Genomic DNA, 22139 nt, shown 5'->3' on the forward strand with positions numbered 1-22139 from the left:
ATGTCATGTCTATAGTGATCAAACGAGTAATTTGGAGAGCTATCTTGTGGCCTCCTAGCACTAGTTACATTGTATCGGGAATTCTCATACAGCCTTCCGCTTTTCCTCCCGTCTCCAGGCCGGTGGCACTAAATCATCAAATGCACAGACGCCTTGTCTCGATCCCTCCTCATCCTCATTAGCATCCTACGCACTCGTTTACAGAGTGACCTCCACTCGGCCCTCGGCGCCAGGGGCACCAGCCTCCGCCAGGTTGGGCAGGAGGTAGGTGATATCGTCCCAGGGGTGACGGTACAGACCAGTGCGCAGTCGCTTCTGATCGAGGTAGTGGGCAATCAGACCGATGCTTCGGCCGAGAACGAAGAGACCGTTCAGGACACCCATCTTGAGGTAGTCCTCAGCCTCCTCGGCAGAGAAGGCACCGCAGTTGCGGACGAGATCGACGAAGCAGACGGCGATGCAGCCGTCGACGTTCAGGATCAGGTTGTCCTTCTTGGAAGTGGTGACGGTCTCGACGGCCAGGGCGTAGTCGAGGAGCTTGTGGCTGGGGAACTTGGCCAGGACGTACTCCTTGACAAGCTCAACACGCAAGTCGGGGTTGTTTCGCGACTTGACACGGTGACCGATACCGGGGATCAGCTTGTTGGCCTTGCGCATGCCGTCAACGAACTCTCGGGGGCTGAGGCCCTTGTCGAAAGCCTTGGTGAACTCCTCAGCGGCACCGTCGAGGGCACCACCGAATCGGGAACCGATGGTCAGGAGACCAGACACCAGGGCGCTGATGAGGTCCTTACCGGCACGAGTGGTGATGATGGTGTTCATGGCACCAGACACGGCGGGACCGTGGTCGGCAGTGAGCATGAGGACCATCTCGAGGAACTTGGAGGCGTAGGGGGGGAGACGGCGGCGGAACCACAGAAGAGACATGACACCACCAATGCCAATATCCTCCCTGAAGACATCAGAGATGGGCATGCCAGCGTAGAGGAGCTCCTGGCCACGGTCATCGGAGATGGTGGAGATGAAGGCAGCGGGCTTTCGGACGAGGCCAAGCTCCTGGGCCCAAGAGTAGTCGATGGGGATCTTGGGAACGACGGGCTCGGGTTGGGGGACAATGGTGCCCTCCTTGACGAGCTTGTCGTAGACAGACTTGAGGAGAGAGGGGAGCTCCTCGAAGGTCTCGGGGATGTGGAAACCAGCCTCAGCCATCTTCTGGTTCTTCATGGCAGCAGTCTCGAGCTGAGAGTTGGCGAAAGAGCCGGCGTGACCGAATTGAACCTCGGTCTTGAACATGCTGGCGCAGGTACCAATGGCCCAGGCGACAATGGGCTTGGTGATGACACCCTGCTTGACGGCCTCAATGACCTTGTACTCCTCAACACCACCGACCTCACCGAGGAGGACGAGGATCTTGCACTCAGGATCGGCCTGGTAACGCAGAAGGTGGTCAATGAAGGTGGTACCGGGGTATCGGTCACCTCCAATGGCAATACCCTCGTAGACACCGTCGGTGTTCTGGGCGATGATGTTGTTGAGCTCGTTGGACATGCCACCAGACTTGGAGACGTAGCCGACGGAGCCCTTGCGGTAGAGCTTGGAAGCGACAATGTTGTCCATCATGCCACCAGTGTTACCGATCTTGAAGCTGCCGGGCTTGATACCACCGACAGTGGCGGGGCCAATGATGGTGACACCCTTCTTCTGAGCCACATGAGCGATCTCACGAGCTCGCTAAAAAAGCCGGGGTTAGCTACTATGGTGGGGGGGGGTTTTCTGGAGTTTTTTTTTCTGGAGTCGGCGGGATCAACTTACTCGCTCGGGGACACCCTCGGCAATGATGGCGATGGTCTTGATCTGGGGGTTCTCCATCAGCTCCATGGTGGAGCTGTAGACACTTCGCGACGAGGCGAAGTTGACGACCACATCGACGTCGGGGTGCTTGGCCATGGCCTTGTCAACCTGCTGGTAAACGGGCAGCAAGGTCTCGCTGGTTCCCCAGTACATCTTGCTGACGAACTGGCCACCGAAGGTGTAGATGATGCCGGCGACGGACGGCTTGGCGCGCTTGCAGATGAAGTCGAAATCCAGCATGCCCTGGACGGCTCGGGGCTGTAGACCGTAGACGAAGCATCGGGTCTTGTCGGTGAAGAGGGCATGCTCGGGGAGAGGGCTCAGCGGCCGGCTGGGAGCCGGGAATCGCTGGATCTTGTCGTTGGCCGACAGGTTGGTGGCGGAGGAAGCCATTGCGAAAGAGTCGAGCTCGGTTCGTGTGGGCGGGGGAGGAGTAGAGGTTGAGCTGAAGTGACGGCAAAAGAAACCGGAGTCAGCAGCAGCTGGGAGAAGGAGGACGAGAGACGCTCTGAGCTCGGAGGTGGAGGCTCTGAGGAATTAGGCAAAGGGGCAGGAGGGAAGATGAGGAGGGGGAAAAGAGGAGGCAGAATCAACGGATGGAAACGTTGGAAAGACGGGCCTCAGTTTAGATGAACGGAAGAAATGACGAGGGCGGGGAGGGAAGGAGCGGGAGAGGGTGCACAAGATTTCAGGGAGGAGCGAGTGGTGGTGGGCTTGGTGGTGGGCGGGTGAGCTGGGTTCCATTCGTTGACCTGGACGAGGCTGCGCGGGCATTGGGCGTGAGGTCGGGTGGGCTTGGGGGAGGGGGGGTGAGGGTGAGAAGGGTGAGGGATGGAGGGGAGGTACCTCGCAGCACGGGGCAGCTCACTGGCACCGAGGGAGCTGTCGGTAGCTGGAGCGCCAGGGGAGCGCCAGGGGACTCATGAGCGGTCACTACCGCCACAGAATTTAGTGGGTCGGCGCCCAGCATACTGTACCTCTAGCATGCCAACCAACGCCAGAGCGGTACCCCCATGCTGCCCCAAGTGCCAGGCCCCTCCCGTGCATCGGCGGTGGACACTGGCCACTGGACCAGGTACGTAAAACGCCCCTCCAAGTCGGAGCCGGAGCAGAAGCAACTTACCGGTCGGAGGTTGATTGATTGCGGGATCAGTTGATCGATTCTGACGCGGAGAGAGACAAAGGCGATTTGGTTTCCCGTCCTGAGATGCTCATCCGTTGGAGATTAACAAGGCCAAAGTACCGTGCGTGATAGTCCGGAGGTTGCGGTTGTTGGCGAATCCCAATTCAACAGCGGATGGCGGGCGTGCGTCGCCTAGGTACTAGTTGGGGGCAGGATTTTTTTGGGGATGCTTCTCCCAGGTCCTCTTTTTTTCGTTGATCTGTTGAATTCCATGGCCCGGCGGCGCCAGTGACGCTGGATGCAGGAGCGTACCAAGGCACCCATGTCCCGTGGTTTTGCATTGAAACTTGTCCGACTTTTTGCCTGCGTCCGAAAGTACGTACCTATTCACTTCGTCGTGCGTCAAGAATGTCTGGAAGTACACGGCGCCGCGAGTCGCCAAGTATCCCAAGTACCGGTACTTGGCGGGGCAATTGGTCGGCAGCGCGCCGGACCTCCCCCCACCACAGCCGCTCCAGGGCGAGAGGCCAGCCCTGGCCGTCTGCAAACGCCATCTGGAATGATCTGAAGGACGGATCGTCACCCCAAAAATACCGAGGCCAACAACAGGATGTCGTCAGCCCCTATTGCCAAAGTGCAAAGCCCAACTGGTCAGCCCCGGGTAATCCAGTCAGCCCCCCAGGCAATTGGAGCCCGGTTCTTTGATTTGGACCGTCTCGTGTTGGTCAGATGGCTCCCATGGCTCTACCATGGCATCCGCGGCATCGGCAAGATAGCATGACATCGCCATGCCGCCCCTCCAAAGGGTCCGAAGGGGTGTGTGGGACACCCGAACGGAGGCCGGCGGCGTCTTGGAGTGCCAAGAAAGGAAATAGAGTCAATTACAACTCTGTCGAGCAGAAAAGGCTCAAAACAGTGGGAGAGGGAATTAGGAAAGGCATCAATGTGAAGCTACTGGCTTCTCTTGCTCCGTCTGTTCCACCATTGCACCAGAGCGTGATAAATTTATCGCTCTGGCTCTCCACTTCCACCGAGATTCGGAGGCCGATGGGCAATGGCGGATGGATCACGGCCACCACGATCAGGTCCTGTTCCGTGCCCTGCCGGCACTCTTGGGCTGCGGACTCGGGGCTGTGAGCTCCTGGAGGATCGATGTGGATGGGGGTGGATTAGGGTGAGGGGCATCCAATGGCCGCTGACCACCCACTGTCGAGCACTACTCGACCACTGTCAGCTCACTGGCAGAGGGTTGTGCTGGTGCCCGCTCAGGGTCGGAGGGTTGGAAAGCCAACGAGTACAACGGCCGTCCATCGGGGCACCTCCGGAGGCTTGTGGCTGAGACGAGCACTGCATCATGACAACTCTGCAGGCTGCCGACGGATAGCGGCCGAAGTACGAAGGAAGTACACACATGCCATCGGATCTATCCTAGAACCATTGGGGTGCAGTGCACGCCGGTGCCATGCTGCCACGGAGTCCGAGCCCGAGCTTGGGCCTCTCTCCAGTTCCAATTGTCTCCCAGAAGCTTGTTCGGGGGGCTGCAGCGCACGAGTCGCACAGGGAACCGCTGTGGTGAGGGGCCAGGCTTCTGGCTAGCTTTCCCCAGCCTTCCACGTCGTTCCCACTTGTCACCCAGACACCCCAGCTCAACCAGCTTTGGTTGCTGGCCAACGACCGCCTCCGAGCCCCAGGGAAACCAAACAACAAAAAATACAGGAACACCAAGAGCCCAAAGCAAATTCTCGCTGCGAGCCGGCGCCGAAGAGGCAAGGCTGGGGCGAATTGGCCGGCGTGTAGCGTGTGGCGGTCGCTGCGGTTTTCGGCGGGATACTGGTGGTGGTCGAGTGTCGAATGTCGTGTGGCGCCCTGGTCCACTTGGTCCTCAACAGCTGGGGGATCCTTCTCGCGGCGGTCGGTAGGTACCGGTACCTCGGGGAGTACCTCGTCGCGGGCAGCTTGCAGCTCACCACCGCCTCCTCAGCGGTTTTTTTTTTTTTTTTTGGAGGGGTGCCCCAAAAATGTTTTGGTGCGCGTGCTCCAGCCAAGCCCCAGCAACAGAACAGCGGCCCCCAGCAGCCAGGTAGGGTCCCAGCCAGGCACACGCGCCAGTGCCACCACGCCCAACCCACTTACTGACCGCCCGCCCACCAGCGGAGGGGCCAGGGGGTGAGCGAGGGGCTGCTGGGCTGCTGGGCTGCTGGGGGCCGCTCTGCTGGGGATGGATGGGGATGAGCCAGCCCCTCCACCCCAATTCGCCCACCGTCTCAATCCCCTTTGAGGCGCCAAATCCTGGGAGCTTCGTTTTTTCGAGAGACAACCTAAGCTGCTGCCGGCTCCATCTTCGTCCCGTCCGCGTCCGTCTCTGACTGCCTCTGGAATCTCCCCCTTCTGCTCCGTCTCCTGCGACATCTCTCCCGTCATCATCAACTTCCCTTGGCTCCCGTTTCTTGTCTCCATTCCCCTTCATCCCTCGCAGTTCGTTGTCGCAGCCCAGCTCGAGCTTGTGCACTGGTGAGTGAGCTCCCTTCCCCTCCTCCCCCCGCCGCCTTTTGCCCACCGTCCAGTCCACTTGGACCACCATTGCCATTGCGCCCACGGCGAGTCGTGATTCTCGTCGCCTTTCGTCTGGATAGCTTCAGCTTCGACTTGACCTTCGATTTCGCATCACGTCTCTCCGCCTCAGCCTCAACGTCGACCTCAACATCATTCCTCTCCCTCCCTCAACGCACTCGCGTATAACTCGCATCCTCGGCGCTTGCCCACCCGCTGACACTTCTCCCCTCGTCTCCAGAATTGAACAAGAACCACCCGGGACAGGACAGACACTCGCCCGCTCATTCCGCCAACTTACCTTTTCTTCATCCCCGTAATCCACATCCACAATGTCCGCCAAGTCGATCCTCGAGGCCGACGGCAAGGCCATCCTCAACTACCACCTCACTCGTGCTCCCGTCATCAAGCCGAGCCCTCTCCCCGCCTCCACCACCCACAACCCCCCCACCCGCCTGGCCTCGCTGCACTTTGCTGAGGATGCCAACGTCGGCGACATCCTGAACCAGGCCGAGGTCACCTACCCTTGGCTCCTCCAGCCCGGCGCCAAGTTCGTCGCCAAGCCCGATCAGTTGATCAAGCGACGAGGGAAGAGCGGTCTCCTCTGCCTCAACAAGACCTGGCCCGAGGCCAAGGCTTGGGTTGCTGAGCGCGCCGGCAAGGAGCAGCAGGTTGAGCACGTTGCTGGTGTTCTCCGACAATTCCTTGTCGAGCCCTTTGTTCCTCACCCCCAAGACACCGAGTACTACATCAACATCAACTCTGTCCGAGATGTAAGTTGCTGATATTTCCTCTTTGCTTCGTCGTTGTCGAGTTGGGTTTGGGTTTCTGCGCCGTGCAGATGGAGTCTTGAGTTGAGTTGTCCCCCAACCCAAGACCTGAAACCAGGCAATGGAGAGGAGGAAGTTTTCGATCCTGCAGAAAGGGGGCCAGCGGGAAAGATGTATTCGCCATTTTCGCGTTTGCAAGATGGACTGGGTGCATTTTGTGGGCTCCCTCAAACGGCTGCCGGTAATCACTGTTCTACCGGTCCGGGCGAGCGGATGCCACGATAAGATCCCTCCGAACCGAACGAACCCTGCCCCAAGATCGGAACGCTCCGCCAAACCCACTCAGCCGCGATGTCAAGTTGTTTCCGGGTTTCCGTTGGGCCTGTTACTAATCCGATTGTGTGTACAGGGCGACTGGATCCTCTTCACCCACGAGGGTGGTGTCGATGTTGGAGATGTCGACGCTAAGGCTGAGAAGCTTCTGATCCCCGTTGACCTCGCCGAGTACCCCTCCAACGAGGAGATTGCTGCCACTCTCCTCAAGAAGGTGCCCCAGGGTGTTCACAATGTCCTCGTTGACTTCATCACCCGCCTCTACGCCGTCTACGTCGACTGCCAGTTCACATACCTCGAGATCAACCCCCTGGTGGTGATCCCCAACGAGGACAAGACCTCTGCTGAGGTTCACTTCCTGGATCTTGCTGCCAAGCTGGACCAGACTGCCGACTTCGAGTGCGGTGTCAAGTGGGCCATTGCCCGATCTCCCGCTGCTCTGGGTCTTACCAACATCGCCCCCTCCGGCGAGAAGGTCAGCATCGATGCTGGTCCCCCCATGGAGTTCCCTGCCCCCTTCGGCCGTGAGCTCACTAAGGAGGAGGCTTACATCGCCGACCTTGATGCCAAGACTGGTGCTTCCCTGAAGCTCACCGTCCTGAACCCCAAGGGCCGCATTTGGACCCTGGTCGCCGGTGGTGGTGCCTCGGTCGTCTACGCCGATGCCATCGCCTCTGTTGGCTTCGCCGACGAGCTGGCCAACTACGGTGAGTACTCCGGTGCTCCCACCGAGTCTCAGACCTACCACTACGCCCGCACTGTCCTGGACCTCCTCCTCCGCGCCCCCAAGGCCGAGAAGGGCAAGGTTCTCTTCATCGGTGGTGGTATTGCCAACTTCACCAACGTCGCCAGCACCTTCAAGGGTGTCATCCGCGCTCTCCGGGACTTTGCTCCCAAGTTGATCGAGCACAGCGTCCAGATCTGGGTTCGTCGTGCCGGCCCCAACTACCAGGAGGGTCTCAAGAACATGAAGGCCGCGACCCAGGAGCTGGGCCTCAACGCCAAGATCTTCGGCCCTGAGATGCACGTTTCTGGTATCGTGCCCCTGGCCCTCGTCCCGGGCAAGTGGGAGGAGAGCAAGCTCCAGGAGTTCCAGGCTTAAATGGCATGAAAAAATAAGCTGGGCACGCTGCATATTTGGTGTCCTGGCGTAGAAAGCGGGTGCAGGTGCAGATAGGATACCTGAGCGGTGACCATGTGGTACTGTACTTTGCAAGATAGAACGGGACGGGTGGAGGAGATGGGAATTCCAAGGCCTTCGACTATTGAGCGGTCGAAGAAGCTGTGTATGGTAGTATGTCAGCTACGACGAAAGAGAGAAAGCTAATAGATTACCTGATGACACTTGAATTTTTTCCCTTGTTCCTTTTTTTCCTTGTTCCTTTTTGACAACTGATAGCCTTTGTGATTGATGATGATGACTGCGTCTGGACAACCGGGGCGTTGGTTATTGCCATGGGCAGTTGGATATTCGTATCATGATACGAACGGAGGCCTCGCTTCAACCCACCAGCCCATCGGTGCGTGGATATGACTACCCGACGTAACGACCCAATGCAGCAAGGGCCAGCTTGAAAATACGAAGCCATTCTCCCAAGGTGGCATGGCCTCCTTTTTTTTTGGGTGCTCTGGCCCATCCCATACCATGATTCCCGTTGGAAGCATGTCTTGCGTTACGACGCCTCCCACTTACACCGACAGAAGAGGCGCCCATACGGCAACGGTGCCGTCACCAGTGCACCACCCAACGCTCGCCGATTCGGCGAACAACGAACAAGGACAACGTACCCCTGGCTTGAAAGGTAAAACTCCAAACGGCCGTCCCTCTGCCACGCGACTGGGTGCCAATCTGCGATTACAATGACACCGCGCCACCCGACCCAAAACCCCAAAACCCCAAAACCCAACACGCCCCCCGCGGCCGCGCCAAACAAACCCCTGCCGAGCCCATCGCGGTGGCATCATGGCCCGCTTCCCGCACCCGCGCAAGGCCGCAACAAGGGCGCAGCAGCAGCAGCACGACAAGCACGACAAGCATGACAAGCACGACACGCACTACGAGCGGCGTCTGCGATTCGGCACGGGGTCTCGCTCGGTCTGCGGGGGCCCGGCACGAAGCAGGTAGGTGCGTTGGTAGGTTACGTGGGTATGTAGGTACGTGGGTGGTAGGTCAGCCGCGGGAGGGCCGCCGCCGTTTGAGGCCATCAACGGGTGCAGTAGACGGCATGGCGAGGCGGGCGATGGGCGTTTTCTCGTGGCCCTTTGAAAGCGGAAGAAGCGCAAGAGAGGCAAGAAAAGGGGGGGGGGGGGGGGGCGCGAAGAAGAATGAGGCTGCCGTTTGAAAAGAGGGTGGGGGAGAGACAGAGACGGATAGGATGGGATGTGCGTTGTTTGGCGCCCTGCTTTTTTTCCCGCCTGTTTCCCTTGGTTCCCTTGTTTCCCTTGTTTCCCTTGTTTCCCGTTTTCCTACCCAAACGCAACCCGTTGGATGTTGTATGTACGGGCTGCAAAAAAAGTGTATATTTGGGTACCTCTATATAAAAACTAAGGCTTTCAAGGTCCATGCAGGGCAAGAGTTTCCCGTCCCCAATCCTTACTTCACCTCCCTCTTCCGGCGCCGAGAACCCAATCCAACCTTTCATTTCTTCCCATCGCGATAACCATAACCATCATACCTGCGTCGTTGACCACCTTTGTCAAGAGACGCAAGTACATACTCTCAGACGGGGGCACGAGACATACATATATTCGCATAACCCAGAGCAACTTGTCCTTCGCCAGCGAACCCCAGGGCCCTCGTATTCTAGCTCTCATCCACCACCACCACTGTGAGACTCAACCACACACACACACACAAAGACACGCAATCATACCACTTCTCTGTGCAAAGATCCCGCACCCTCTTTCCTCGACTTCCAACGTAAGTCTCTTTCCATCTCACCCGTCACGCTCCATCCACCAACATCTCTCAGACAATCTCTCTTCAAGCAAGACACGACAACTTGTCATACACGACAGCCAAATCACCACACAATGACTGCCGAAACCAAGTTCCCTTTGGTCGACACCTGCTGCCCGGCCTGCTGCCGTGCCTGTGACCTCAACTCTCACGACTACTGCCTGCCATGTGCCACCAGCCCATACTGCTCAAGTACCGTGGAGGAGGTCGACCATAAGAAGCCATCCAATGGCCAGGATAAAGGCAACGGTCCCAAGAAGGGCACCAAGAAGTGAGATGCCGTGGAACGTGTAAGAGGGCTGTAGCAGTGTAGAGAGACGAACAAGCTCTGGGGGGTATTCACAGCTCATGCCATGTCACGAATAAGAGGCAAATCAAAGGATGGATTAAAAGTCAGGTTTAGTAGCTAAGAAAGGCTCAGTTCAAAACAGAATGTGCTGCCGACTGGTATCATGTACACGCCAACGTATATTTCCCCCCCGTCTCTCAACCCTCTTTCCGAGTCCATTTACTCAAGTTTTTCCCTTCGCGACGAATATGCTAACAATTCTATCCTCTCCTTACAAAGCAAACATCATTGCGGCCAGGGGAACCGCAACCGCCCACATCATCGGTCGGATAAGACCAGCAGAGTCCTTGGCATCATCCGAGCTGTCGCTGGTGCTGTTGTCAGATGATGACGAATCGGTCGAATTCGCCGTGGTCTCACTGCCAGTGTCCGCCTCGTTCTTGCCGGCGTGGTTAACCTCGTCATCCTTGAGGGGAACGACCTTGAGGCCAGTCATCTCATTGCCGTCAGCATCCTTGACAGTGAGAGTGACGTCCCAGTCCGAGATGTCAACGATCTTTCCCTTGGGCTTAGGCTTGAGGCCGTTGGTGATGATCTTCTGGGTACCATTGGGAGGGACAACAGGGAGAGTGAAGTTGGTGTCGAAGCCGTCCTCCTTGATCAGGCTGGTCTTGCAAGTCGGGACCTTAGGGGTATCCTTACTGGGGGCTTGGGACTGAACATCCTCCCAGTTAATCTTAGCGAACTGGTTCTTGAGGCGGTTGAAATCGCCCAGGATCTGGAGAGTGTCGTCCTTGATCTGAACCAGGCCGTAGTTGTTGTCCTCCTCAGTGTACTCGTAAACAACGCCCCCAGAGAAAACGGGCGTCATCTTCTCACCGTACATGGCCTGGGTCTCATTCCAGTAACGGGGCTTAGGCGTGTTGCATCCGTATTCGCTAAAAAAGACGGGCACAGACGACGACTCGAAGCCTGCAGTCAGGACATCGAAAGAAGAGGTCTCGTATGTGGCATCAGGACCGCACCAACTGTAGGAGTTGAGGGCAAAAATGTCAGCACGGCTCATGTCATCCTTGTCGCCATCCTCGGAGCATTGCATGTAGTTCCAGGTGTCCCAGAGGACCTCACGAACATCGGCGGCGGAGTAGCCGACGGGAATCTGACGTTCGATGTTGTTCTTGATGTAGTTCTTGAGGTCACGGGTGACGGCACGGAGATACTGGGGGACGAACTCAGCCGTCGCGATGTTGTTGATGACCTCGTTGCCAGAAAAGTACAGGAGGGTGTTGGGGTAGTTGCTGAAAGCCTCCGCAATGGCGAACGTACGGTTTAGGTACTGCATGTAGTAGCTCTCCCAGGGCTTGTCAGAAGTGAGAGACTCTCCGACAAGGGGAGAGTTGACATCAATCATCATGTACATGCCAGCCTTGATTGGTTGATATCTGATTAGCCAATAGTCCTGCGAACAGGCGAGGAAAGGTTCGAGATGTCACTCACAGCATTGAAGATACTGGCGCACTCGTCGTGGTTGATATCGGGATCCAGGTTGTAGACACGGATAGCGTTGATTCCGAGGATCTGCATGAGGGCGGCATCTCGCATACACTGGTCCTTGTGGCTGAGGGGGTCCTTTCCAGTCTCGGGGTCGTAGCCAGCGCTGCCCCCGGGTTGGTAGGCCATGCCGACAATCTGGAACTTGTTACCGGTCTTGGGGTTGACAAAATCCGCTCCCTGGATCTCGAGGGGCGTGACGGCGCTGACGACCGTGGCCGCGAGGGCCATGAGGGCAGCGTTGATCTGGGAGGTGTGTTAGTGGCCTGGCCGAGTGTTCCACCGAGCATCCAACATGGCGCGCATGTCGCCGGAATTAGCGGCTTACAAGCATGGTGATTAGTGGTTTTTTGGTGTTCTGTCTCGCAGAATTCCAAGATGTAGCCGATTAAAAAGGGTGGTGTAGAAGCGCGTGCGTAATGAATCACCGTCGCCTCAACTCAGAGCGCGAGTGAGCAGGTGATGAATCCGGAAGGGCAGGAAGCCGGCGAGGGAGAATGAGCGCAGTGAATCGCGTATGGAAGGATCGACGAGAAGAAAAAAAAACCACAGCCAAACCGAGGACCGGGTAAAAGCAACAGCAGAAGGAGTGTGGGTGAGTATCAAAAGGAACGTCGGGGAGGAGGATGAGCGATGGTGGCGAGGGAAGTTGCGCAGGGTCTGGAGACGCGAGACAATCAGAGTGCAACAGCGGGTGAGCAACTTCAAATAAGGTAGGCACGATGGGAGATGAGCCACTGGCGGGGGTCCGGAACAGCCAAGACTCGGTAGCAGCCCGTGGTAAGGCAGGCGGCAGGCTCCACGACCCCATGATGGAGCGCTTTGCCGCAAAAGCGATCAAGCGCTGTGGCCATGTGGGCAAGTATTGGCCGGGAGCCCAGCACCCAAGAGAGGTCGGTCTCGTATGGTATTCACTTATTAGCCAAGGTAGGTAGGTACCTATAGGAGGACCCCGTCCTTGCAGTAGCGCCGACGCCCTCAGGTCGCGCGGGTGTTCTCTTCAGGAACGGGTCGGACGAAGTGAAATTAGACCCAAGCATGCTACGACGTTGTAAGTAAGGTGTGGCACTCGCCCCTCCCTGTCTCTCCCGTCTTGGCCATGGGACACAGCATGGATCATCATTTCCTTCTCCCACACTGTCCCCATCCAGTCCACCGACTCACCGACCCTCACTTCCAGAAATCCAAGAGCCCAAGACGTCTGTGCCGCTCCTAAGCCTCTTCCAAGACCGCTGGCCGTCCTTTCAAGACTCTTCCAAGACGCTCCAAGACACACCAATGTGCTATCCCAGTCTCCCGGTCTCTCGGCGAGATACCTCACCAGAGCTGCGCCTTCATGAGCACCACGGGTCAATCTCCATCTCCCATGTTAATTATAATGAACCTGAACCATCGACTTCTTGGAACCACCGGCCACTTGCTCATCACCGCATCTACCCCGTCCTCCCTTGCACTGGTCTTCGGTCGCACGACAAGCCCCTAGAAGCCAAGAAATGTCTCGTTGTCTCCCCTAAGACTATCATCATCTTACCGATACCAACAACTTATTAATTGGCTTCATCACGAGGCCTTGGTATTAACGTCAATGCTCTTAGTCCTCGGCAGATAACCGGCCCTCGTCGCCCTAGCCCTAGTCCATACGCCATGGACAATAGCCCAGAAATGACCTTCAGCCCAGATGTGGCCTTCTACTCTCCCGTGAATGCCCTAGAGACGACAGAAAAAAGGCCGCAGAAGCGAGACTCGAGGGTGATGGAGGATGCCGCTGAAGGGCTAGGCTGGTCCTCTTCCTCTTTGTCGCTTGATCCGAATTCCATCTTGTTTGCGCCGCACACAGCTCTCACCTAGCAGACCAACTTCAAGGCTGTCCACCTTCTGTGGCATGATACCCGCTCTACACATGTGTCGCCTCTTGCACTCAATGGGAGCGCCTGACGCCTCCCAATAGACTGGCAAACCTGGCATTCAGGCTAACGATTTATTACTGCGTCTTATTAGGACATACCTGCAACGGCAGCCACATTGTGGCATCCATCCCCGACGCGGGCGGCCGGTCTCTACAAGGCCCCCCCTTGTGATCGGTCCTGGTTGTTCAACATGCCCCTGTCGGCAGCTTTCCAGATCTTGTGCCCCTGGCAAGGTCTGGTTCCACTCTAGTATTCCCTTTCGAGCGATTGTGGCCGAGATACCTCGTAGGGGGCGACGATGAAACCACATCACTCCGTCTCTCGTCTTGCCCATCTCCGTTTTCCATCATCGTAATGGCTACATGATCAGTGTACGCTTGTGAGAGTCAAATGTGAGCGCGTACTTGTCCCGTACCACTTGTAACCGTCCACAGCTGTGTCGTCACCGCCCTCTCCTATGCTACGTTGAAACAAGGCCGTCCAGGGGTGGTTCCCCACGGCTGGTGCTTTCCAGCTCAGTTATGTCCCTTCCTTATCTGAATCAAACTTTGGACGAGATGCTGTGTTTGAGGTTGATGAGACCACCAAATGCCCTAAGGCCTACCGATGCGTGCCTGTCTTTGTACTACTATGTACTAATGAGCTAACCACGCCCCGTCGAGCGCCAGCATTTCTGAAGACAGCTGGCTGTCTCTCCCTTGCACACTAACGTGCCTCTACCGATCATTAATTGGCCCGCGCGGCGCTTGACACTAAACACTCCTGTTCGATCTTAACCGTGCACGTTGAATGTGCATGATAGCGCCGACACATGTCAAGCCTCCGTTGATATTCTACGCGTCTCATTGATTTCGTGCTGTGCTCGATACCCGAGATAGAACACCTTTATTGAGGCTGCCTACCTCCGTTAAGGTCTACTTAGTAGTGGGGTTTGATGCATGACCGACTTGTGTTTGTGTGTCCACGATTCCCATGGAGGAACCACCCCAACAATATATCCAGAAGGGCGCACCTAACGTAACAAACACGATACAATAGTTGATACCGATAAAACGGGTTGAATCAGTATAAGTTAAACCACAGCAGTAGGCACGCACAGGGTATTAACAGATGACCAACAAGTCAGTCATTTACAGACGAACCTCCTACCCTATACCACCAGAGTCTGGCCTTCCGAAATCCCGGCCAACTCCTAGATGTAGCTGTGTGATGTCACTTTCAGCCCTTCCGCCATCAACTAACTTAATACCTGAACTGACAGCCCAATTAGTCCCCGGATTTGACAAACACATCCGTCATGCCCGTTTGCGATTTAGCGGTGCCATCCTACAACACGATATCGGAAGTACCTGACATAATTCTCTAGATACTCCGCGCAACGAGTTTAACTCACGTCATTACGAAACAATCAGAGGGATTTGGAATGTTGACACGAAAACACTCGCCTATTATGCCCTTCAGAGGATTCAAAGGCAACCTAAAGAAACTAATACTCTATTAGAGCATGGGGTAACCGATCTGATTAAAGCATGGAAAATGGTAAAAAGAACACTCTGGGGGTAACACTAAAACAAATCAAAAAAGTGTGAAGGCGTCCTGCTGAAATAGAGGTGGTCAAGAATGCCGCCAGGTCACATACCGCTAGTCTGGCTACCCAGATATTAATGGTATGTGGCTTCACTGGCACCACCACCCCGTTTTTTTCCTTTTCAAATAACTTGCTCCTGTCATATTCTCGCCTCAGCGCGTCTTTCAATGCGAAGACAAGGCTCTCGTATCAGTTTCCCCCGCCAGGAGTGACGACTGGTGGGGTTAACGAGGAAAGGCCTGTACTATTTGCTGTAACTGAGGCCGTGAGAGATGAAGAGTCGTAAGAATTGCGGGCTACCCTGCTGCCCAGAGACGCCATTGCTCCCTCGCCAGCAAAAGTTCAAGCACAACCGTCGGCTTAGTAGCCGTTCATCGTCATTCTTTGCGAGCTTCGGCTCATCTCTCGGTCAGCAGCGGGGCTGATGGGCCGGCTGCTGGCACCACCATGAGCGCTGCTCTCCTTCAGGGCCAGTAGTTGCTTGGCACGGAAAGTCTCGTAGTGGATCTGGGAGGTGGTCTCGATAAGATCCTGGAGGTGGGTTCGGAGGAGGAAGTTGCGCAGGTAGACGAATTCGCAGTGAGTCTCATCCTCGACGTTGATGACACCCCATCGGTTCTGTCGGCCGCGAACCTGCTTGCCGTTGACAATGATCGACTTCTCGGACCCGACGACAGCGAAGGGGACGAGGCTCTGTCATTGGGTCAGTAACAGGTCACTGTCATGGACTATGGGCAAGACATACCTTGATCTGGCTGTTCAGGGCGCGCTCCTCCTCGTCAAACTCGTCGTTGTCGTAGGGGTACATCTTGAGGTTGTGGAAAGAGAACTCCTCCTTAATGCGCTCCTTGAAGGCCAGGCGCTCCTCAGAGGTCAGGGAGTCAGCCTTGGCGATGACAGGAACGACGTTGACGACATCAGAAAGCTTCTTCAAGACAACAATGTCGATAGGCTTCAGGGAGTGGCCCGAGGGGTGGATGAAGAAGAGGCAGCAGTGGATACGAGTATCCTGGATGTAGCGCTCTCGCTGTGCCGTGAGCTCCTTGCGCAAGTACGCGGAGTGCTGATCCTTGATATACTTGACGATGGGGTCCCAGCAACGGTCGTTGTTGACCAGGTCGCCGTATCCAGGGGTGTCGACGATGTTGAGTCTCAATCGGACGCCGTTCTCCTCGATGATGTGGGACACGGCCTGGATCTCAGTGGTGGAGCGGATGGGCTCCTCGGGCTGGAGGCGACCCTTGGAGTCGATGAGGTGCGAAGCGAAGATGGTGTTAATCAGGGTGGACTTGCCCATACCAGTTTGGCCTGGAAGCGCGAACGCAAGTCAGTACACGAGTATGAACACGCGGCTAGTTGCTGATGGGGTGATGACAGTAGCGGTGGGCGAGAGCGGCGACGTGTTTACTTACCAACGCAGATGACGTTGAACTGGAAGCCACGCTTCAAGAGCTTGCGCTCAATCTGGGACGTGATGCTGTCGAAACCGACATGGCTCTTGGGAGCGATGGTGCTGGGAGGAACGGTCGCCATCTTGAAGGAGGTGTCGAGGGACAGTTGGTCGTTGCGGTTTGGGAAGCTGTACAGGTGAAGCTGAAGCTGGAGATGCGAATGTCTTCGGGTATTCCAAGAAAGACGGGTGGTCGATGCAGCAGGAACACGCGATCGCGAGGAGCTGGCTCGGGAGAGGCGACGGTGGTAAAGAGCAGCAAGGTGCAAGTTGAAGGATGGGAGAGGCGGCGTCAAATGGATCCTAGGGGGAACTTTTTGGGCACTGGGCTGTTCCTGCCACCAGCAGACAACAATTTCCGTGCTAGAAGGGAGGTACAGGGGGCGGAAGAAAGGGGGAAGGCGCGTTTCGAGCTGTTTATTGGCCAGTCTCAGTCCGTGCGCGAGATAGCTCTTGATTGGCCCATCGGCACTTTGAGGAAAGACAGACTGCCCTTCAGACTTTTGACGACTGGAACGCCTCACGCGAACAGAGTATCGAGACCCGGCGACAGAGGAATTGAACTCCCCACCGCTCACCAACCACGCAATTGTGCACCGAGGCACTGTTCTTGCGACTTGAGAATATTCTGGTTGTCTCGAGTCTCCCACATACGCCCACGCGCCTGCCTCGGATCGATCGCAAATCTCTCCATAGCACTAAGCAATTCTTTTGCTTCCTTGTTACCGTCACAATGGCTGCCGTTTCAGCCTCCCTTCTCCCTCGACTCTCTGCCCCGACCCTCGCTGCCTCATCGCGATGGGCGACTCTCTCCTTCCGCCAGTTCTCCCAGAAGCTCTTCCCCACTCTGTCGATTGCGATTCCCGGCCTATCGCTGAACTTACCGACTATCGATGATATCTGGGAAGGCCTCTTGCGGGCTGTGCCAAAAAACAAGGTCTCCCACTCAAGAAAGAGACACAGACAGATGGCTGGAAAGGCGCTGGAGGATGTGAACCATCTTTGCCGGTGTCCCGGTTGCGGCGAGATCAAGCGAACACACCGATTATGCCAAACCTGCCTGGAAGGTAAACCCTGACACCAGAATATATTGTCTGTCTTTGACACCGACGCTGACATATTATGCAGAGATGAAAAGAATCTGGCGCCAGGATTACCCGAAAGAAAAGCCCTTCTAAGCGGGAGAAGGAGAGAGACGTCGAGGTTCTACCAACAGCTGTATTAAACAGTCTGTATAATCTCCACGGGATCGTGCATACCATGGGCGTTTGGGCTCTTTTGGGCCTTGTATGAATACTGTCAAAACAAAAACCAACTGATGACTACCAAAAACTGTGTCCATAAAGACGGCTGTTGTGACTGTAATTATCCTCTCGAACAGCCCACACCTCCCACCTGGCTACCCCTCCCGAGACCACAGGCCCTTTTTGTGACATGTTTGGACGAAAGAAATGGAGTACGCCATAAAAAGTCTTTAGTCTCCTTGAAGCCTTTAAAACGAAGCATGTTGCTGTCTTTGAGTCGTGATTCGTTGCTGGTCAACTTTCGTCCTTGAAAGAATGGTGACCTCAAAAATGCCCCACCAACTTGTCGCATTTAGAATCTCTCACTTTAACACAACGTCATATCTGAGAGACGTTAGGAGGCGCCCGCAATGGTAAGCACACGTAAAGCCCGGATTTATGCCTCCATCTCATACATATTCTAGTCCAAACAATATTTGACCACGCACACCGTGGATAACGGTTCGTCCTCCTTGACTACCCCGCCGCCGCGGGGAGACAGCGCCTGAAGCGAAGCTTACTGACAGCTCCTAGCCCACATCACAGACATCTTCGCCGTGGCAACAACACCAAAGGCTGTGATTTCAGGCAGTGGATCCTCGACTTTGCACATTCACGACTCTACTGACCCTTCTTTCCCTCTGAAACAGTCCATCTCCGACGCGCACAAACTAGGCTGCCACCATGTCTGTACCTCCCGTACTGGCAACGTTGCTGCCAGCGCTGGGTTCGGAGGTGAGGTGAAGATCTGGATCGTGGACAAGGACACCGGCGAATGGAGTTTGAATGGCGAAATTACCGGACCTTCGGCAAAGCCTGGTGAGGCGTGGGCGTTGGCGCTGAGCGAGGACGGCAAGTATCTGGCTACGACGACCAACGATGGCCGAGTCAACGTCTGGAACATTGTGGATGAGAACAAACCCAAGATCCGAGAGTACGAGACCGGAAGCCCTGGATCTGGAAGTTTCGGCATGTGCGTGGATTTGAGCCGGGATGGCAAATACACTGCTAGTGGTCACCAGAATGGAGCAGTTTACATTTTCAACAATGACACAGGACGTGTCTTGTATTCATTGTCAGGTAAGCGGCACCCCCATTTCAGTCGGTCAAGCCGAGATTAACCAACTTGTTGAGCAGGCCTTGCGAAACCGGTGCGGACAGTGTCGTTTTCGCCCGGAAACACTCGTCTTGCCGCAGCTGGTGACGCTGGCATCATCGCACTGTACGATATGAAGCACGGAGAACACATCGGAAACCTGACCGGTCACTCCTCATGGATCACAGCCGTCGACTGGAGCGACACTGGCGAGTTTCTCCTGAGTGGCTCGATGGATGGAAAGGTCAAAGTGTGGTCGATTGAGCGGAATGCTTGTGTTGCTACGCACAGCGAGACAGACAAGGCGCTGTGGACAGTGAAATGGCTTCCGAAGACGGTGAGAAGCGAGATGTTTGTCACAGCGGGAGCGAACCGCAGTCTTTCCTTCTATCGGGAGGCCACCGGTATTTAAGAGACGTCATAAAAGGACACCACTAACTGTCCCTCATAACCAAATCTTCGCCCTCTTTGCAATCATTTCCACACAAGTTGGTCCCCTGTGCGAGTATCCTGGCCCATCGCACTGGTTGCTGCCTTGGAGGAGGAGAAGCGTGAAATTCCACGTGACCGCGCTCCAATCTCGCGTTGCCCCGCCAAAGTCAGGGCTCCTACCTCCGTCATACCTTGTTGCTGACCATAGCGTTCATCATCACAGGCTGTCAACGTCGCATCCCAGAACCATCTACAGGCCCAATATTGGCAATCTCTCTTCGAGACAGATCATTATCTTATCCGCTTTTACCGACCTTCCCCTAAGCTGGATCATACAATCGATATTTACTACCTACTCTATTAATCTCACACCCTTGCCATCAAGATGCCTACGACCCGGAGATCTATTGGTGGTGCCCGAGGAGTGCCTGCCAAAGGCCAATCGACGCTTCTCAGCTTTTCCAACAAGGTGACGAAGAGTGTGCCTAAGGATACCAAGAAGGCCATCATCTCTCCGGCAGTGGCTAATGTTGAAGTCCCTGAGCCAACCAAGGAGGATGAGCTTGCAACGGCCATCATCGACGAGCCTGAGACCAAGGAAACCGAAGAACAGGATGTGGGAGACGAGGAAGAGGACGAGGCTGTCCCTGAGATAGAAGCAGCACCCGAGAAGTCGGAAGTGGAGGTGCGAGCGGAGCAAATTACCGATGCGCAGATCAAGAAGTATTGGAAATCCATCGAGGGCCAGTGGAGCTCCCCACGAGTGCACCAGGAGGGTCTGTCGCTGCAGGAGAAGGTCTTGAGGTATTTCGACGTGAGCTCACAATATGGGGTAAGCCATCCATTGATTCCATCATTGATATGTTGTTTAACATCAACAGCCTTGCATCGGAATGCCTCGCATGAAGCGATGGCACAGAGCTGAGCGTCTGGGCCTGAGCCCCCCTATTGAGGTTCTGGCTGTTTTGCTTAAGGAGGAGAACAAGAACGTCAAGAACATCGACACTGCGCATATGGATGAGATTCTCAACTCGTCAACCGTGGGGCAATGATTTTTGGTCTAATGAATGTGATTGGGTCTGGGGAGCTATGGCGTCTTGGGTGAAGCTGGAGGATTTGTTTGCCTGCGAGGCTCTTTGTCTTTGTACTAAACTATTCTATCAATCCGATGTGGTTGGATTCAAAGCATCATGTCTATATGCTAAACCTCGCGTGGCCAGTGTTGAGTGTCGAGGTTCTGTGTCATTTGGCACCCCACCCGTACCTAGTACCAGATGCTCCTCGTTCGATGGTGTGGGATTGCCTCCTTTCCAGCAGCCTCCTGCTCTTTCACACTGTCGTAGAGGAAGAAATCGATCAGTATAGCGTTGACATGGGCATCGGGGTGCTTCCGCTTAATCTCGCGCCGAATCAACTCGACACACCAGATGCTGCAAGCTGCTACGTATTAGTTTCGGTCGTCTCGTCTCTTCTATCGACTGTCCACTTACCACGCAGCTGCACTTCCCATGCCGACCCACTTTCTATCATCTTCTTATCCTTGATAGCTGTTGCAATACCCGGACAGCAGTACAGCGCGCCAAGAGAGATAAGGATCTGGGGGATGCGGTAGTCGGCGAAAATGGTGATTTTGTCAATGTCGTGGAATTCACCATAGGACTCGCCGTTGAAGCAAGCCCACAGGTCGGCAACTAGAATCTGGGCTCTCTTGAGGAAGCGAATCATCTTGCCGTCCTCGAATTGATGCTCGTCGCGAAAGCAGTCAAAGTCTTCGGCGAGCAAGTTGACGAGTTGTGCAGCTGATCCGTCGGCAGCAGTCACAAGCTCCGTGATGGAGAAGTCGTAGCGCTAAGCTTGGGTGTCAAAGTGGCTTCAATTTAATAGAAGTCGGTAGAGTTACCTCGTCCAGCACCTGGGCGGCCTCGCGCAGACAGTCGAGGCGTTCTTGGAGCAGAGGCATCTCCTCTTCGGTGCATGATCGGAACACATGCCTCATTGATTCCAAATTGCACTTATCTGCATCGTTCCAGTACTGAGGATCTGTAATGGGGATGCCTTGCTCCCCGAATAAAAGTCCATGTCAACTATAAGAATGGTTTATCATGCGACGTGGCAACTGACCTTCTTCGAGAGCCCTTTGAAGCGCCGCAACCAAGCTCCAATACCCAGTCCATCTCTTTCCGCGGTACTCGATGGCAAACCTCTCGTCATCGGGTAGTTCGGACCAGAAAGAGAAGTTCAACAGGTCCATAGTGAAGATGAAGGCAACGGTGCTCTCGTCCTTGGTCTGCGGGTGCAGCTCGTGCTCCGACCAGGTAGCGGTGGAGTAGCTCTTCTCCTGCATCTGCGAGTAGATGGCCTCGGCGGCGTTCTTGGAGGCACGCATGTCGATGGCGACGTCGATGCAGGTGTCGTAGACATGCTCGACGGTTTCGAGGACGCCTGTCTCAGGTTCGGCCTTGACATCGAGTTTTCCATGGAAGTGCTGGCGGAGAAGCTCAAGCAGCTCAGGATCCGCCTCGTCGTCGGACATTTTTGAGAAGACTTGAGCCTACGGAGCAACTACGAAATGTTTGGAAAAGAGACACAAGTCAGGAAAATTTATCAATGAGTGATGAGGGAGCGAGTATGGCGACTGAATCTGTAAGCGACCGTGGTCTCGACTGCTTGACTCAGAAATATCTTGTCGTGGGGCGCGAAACTGACAAGGCGGTAGGCGCATTGATTACAGGGCAACCCCGCGGTCAAAGTGGCTAGGGCATCTAAAACAAAGGGCCTGGCTCTGGAAGGCCGGAGGGTCTAAAGACCATGTTTTAATGGGGAGAAGGAGGGCGAATCCGTGGGCACAAATGAACAAAAAACAAAGACCCTGTCGAAACGATCTGCAGGGCAGCCAATTGACCCCCGCCGTTGTTGTATAGTACATGCATCACGGCATGCTGGGCTCGTTTGCGTGC

The 22139-nt window shown here is 55.5% G+C and overlaps 10 protein-coding genes across 10 annotated transcripts; 5 read left to right on the top strand and 5 right to left on the bottom strand.

The window, feature by feature from the left end:
- Positions 1–198: 198 nt before the first annotated feature.
- BGZ61DRAFT_350739 (citrate synthase-like protein) lies at positions 199–2244 on the bottom strand (the record flags this gene model as incomplete). Its single annotated transcript, XM_046240264.1, has 2 exons — positions 199–1731; positions 1813–2244. The coding sequence occupies 2 exons, from the start codon at positions 2242–2244 to the stop codon at positions 199–201; spliced, it is 1965 nt and encodes a 654-aa protein (XP_046105410.1).
- Positions 2245–4397: 2153 nt separating this feature from the next.
- On the bottom strand, positions 4398–5561 carry BGZ61DRAFT_477149 (uncharacterized protein; the record flags this gene model as incomplete). The annotated part of the gene is made up of 2 exons (XM_046248861.1): positions 4398–4840; positions 5108–5561. The coding sequence occupies 2 exons, from the start codon at positions 5559–5561 to the stop codon at positions 4398–4400; spliced, it is 897 nt and encodes a 298-aa protein (XP_046105411.1).
- A 102-nt stretch (positions 5562–5663) lies between these two features.
- Positions 5664–7860, top strand: BGZ61DRAFT_222459 (uncharacterized protein). Its single transcript, XM_046238117.1, has 2 exons — positions 5664–6297; positions 6704–7860. The coding sequence occupies exons 1-2, from the start codon at positions 5857–5859 to the stop codon at positions 7727–7729; spliced, it is 1467 nt and encodes a 488-aa protein (XP_046105412.1). The 5' UTR covers positions 5664–5856; the 3' UTR covers positions 7730–7860.
- A 1129-nt stretch (positions 7861–8989) lies between these two features.
- BGZ61DRAFT_450023 (uncharacterized protein) lies at positions 8990–9977 on the top strand. Its single transcript, XM_046245686.1, has 2 exons — positions 8990–9547; positions 9600–9977. The coding sequence occupies exon 1, from the start codon at positions 9003–9005 to the stop codon at positions 9285–9287; it is 285 nt and encodes a 94-aa protein (XP_046105413.1). The 5' UTR covers positions 8990–9002; the 3' UTR covers positions 9288–9547; positions 9600–9977.
- A 169-nt stretch (positions 9978–10146) lies between these two features.
- BGZ61DRAFT_493366 (family 72 glycoside hydrolase) lies at positions 10147–11657 on the bottom strand (the record flags this gene model as incomplete). Its single annotated transcript, XM_046250640.1, has 2 exons — positions 10147–11301; positions 11373–11657. The coding sequence occupies 2 exons, from the start codon at positions 11655–11657 to the stop codon at positions 10147–10149; spliced, it is 1440 nt and encodes a 479-aa protein (XP_046105414.1).
- Positions 11658–15281: 3624 nt separating this feature from the next.
- On the bottom strand, positions 15282–16454 carry BGZ61DRAFT_349940 (Septin-type guanine nucleotide-binding (G) domain-containing protein; the record flags this gene model as incomplete). The annotated part of the gene is made up of 3 exons (XM_046240183.1): positions 15282–15614; positions 15667–16229; positions 16334–16454. 3 exons carry the CDS (start codon positions 16452–16454, stop codon positions 15282–15284), a joined length of 1017 nt encoding a protein of 338 aa, XP_046105415.1.
- A 427-nt stretch (positions 16455–16881) lies between these two features.
- Positions 16882–17703, top strand: BGZ61DRAFT_450029 (uncharacterized protein). The gene is made up of 2 exons (XM_046245687.1): positions 16882–17436; positions 17498–17703. Exons 1-2 carry the CDS (start codon positions 17105–17107, stop codon positions 17547–17549), a joined length of 384 nt encoding a protein of 127 aa, XP_046105416.1. The 5' UTR covers positions 16882–17104; the 3' UTR covers positions 17550–17703.
- Positions 17704–17971: 268 nt separating this feature from the next.
- Positions 17972–19341, top strand: BGZ61DRAFT_505662 (WD40-repeat-containing domain protein). The gene is made up of 4 exons (XM_046251841.1): positions 17972–18028; positions 18080–18116; positions 18189–18734; positions 18792–19341. The coding sequence occupies exons 1-4, from the start codon at positions 18026–18028 to the stop codon at positions 19160–19162; spliced, it is 957 nt and encodes a 318-aa protein (XP_046105417.1). The 5' UTR covers positions 17972–18025; the 3' UTR covers positions 19163–19341.
- BGZ61DRAFT_450033 (DNA polymerase delta, subunit 4-domain-containing protein) lies at positions 19342–20328 on the top strand. The gene is made up of 2 exons (XM_046245688.1): positions 19342–20014; positions 20064–20328. The coding sequence occupies exons 1-2, from the start codon at positions 19568–19570 to the stop codon at positions 20232–20234; spliced, it is 618 nt and encodes a 205-aa protein (XP_046105418.1). The 5' UTR covers positions 19342–19567; the 3' UTR covers positions 20235–20328.
- BGZ61DRAFT_587693 (UPF0553 protein c) lies at positions 20329–22108 on the bottom strand. The gene is made up of 4 exons (XM_046256501.1): positions 21304–22108; positions 21083–21237; positions 20673–21030; positions 20329–20619 (listed from the first exon to the last, which is right to left on the bottom strand). Exons 1-4 carry the CDS (start codon positions 21713–21715, stop codon positions 20447–20449), a joined length of 1098 nt encoding a protein of 365 aa, XP_046105419.1. The 5' UTR covers positions 21716–22108; the 3' UTR covers positions 20329–20446.
- Positions 22109–22139: the final 31 nt, after the last annotated feature.

The sequence above is a fragment of the Ilyonectria robusta genome (genome assembly GCF_021365365.1).
Source record: "Ilyonectria robusta strain PMI_751 chromosome Unknown BGZ61scaffold_8, whole genome shotgun sequence".
In the NCBI taxonomy this organism is placed as follows: Eukaryota; Fungi; Ascomycota; class Sordariomycetes; order Hypocreales; family Nectriaceae; genus Ilyonectria; species Ilyonectria robusta.

Coding starts and splice junctions, on each gene's coding strand:
- BGZ61DRAFT_222459 (XM_046238117.1), top strand. CDS start 5,857: ATGTCCGCCAAGTCGATCCTCGAGGCCGACGGCAAGGCCATCCTCAAC. Junction 6,298..6,703: donor ACATCAACTCTGTCCGAGAT/GTAAGTTGCTGA, acceptor TTGTGTGTACAG/GGCGACTGGATCCTCTTCAC.
- BGZ61DRAFT_450023 (XM_046245686.1), top strand. CDS start 9,003: ATGGGATGTGCGTTGTTTGGCGCCCTGCTTTTTTTCCCGCCTGTTTCC.
- BGZ61DRAFT_450029 (XM_046245687.1), top strand. CDS start 17,105: ATGGCTGCCGTTTCAGCCTCCCTTCTCCCTCGACTCTCTGCCCCGACC. Junction 17,437..17,497: donor TTATGCCAAACCTGCCTGGA/AGGTAAACCCTG, acceptor GACATATTATGC/AGAGATGAAAAGAATCTGGC.
- BGZ61DRAFT_505662 (XM_046251841.1), top strand. Junction 18,117..18,188: donor CACGCACACCGTGGATAACG/GTTCGTCCTCCT, acceptor GACAGCTCCTAG/CCCACATCACAGACATCTTC. Junction 18,735..18,791: donor TGTCTTGTATTCATTGTCAG/GTAAGCGGCACC, acceptor CTTGTTGAGCAG/GCCTTGCGAAACCGGTGCGG.
- BGZ61DRAFT_450033 (XM_046245688.1), top strand. CDS start 19,568: ATGCCTACGACCCGGAGATCTATTGGTGGTGCCCGAGGAGTGCCTGCC. Junction 20,015..20,063: donor ACGTGAGCTCACAATATGGG/GTAAGCCATCCA, acceptor TAACATCAACAG/CCTTGCATCGGAATGCCTCG.
- BGZ61DRAFT_587693 (XM_046256501.1), bottom strand. CDS start 21,715: ATGTCCGACGACGAGGCGGATCCTGAGCTGCTTGAGCTTCTCCGCCAG. Junction 21,238..21,303: donor TCAAAGGGCTCTCGAAGAAG/GTCAGTTGCCAC, acceptor TCGGGGAGCAAG/GCATCCCCATTACAGATCCT. Junction 21,031..21,082: donor CCGCCCAGGTGCTGGACGAG/GTAACTCTACCG, acceptor ACCCAAGCTTAG/CGCTACGACTTCTCCATCAC.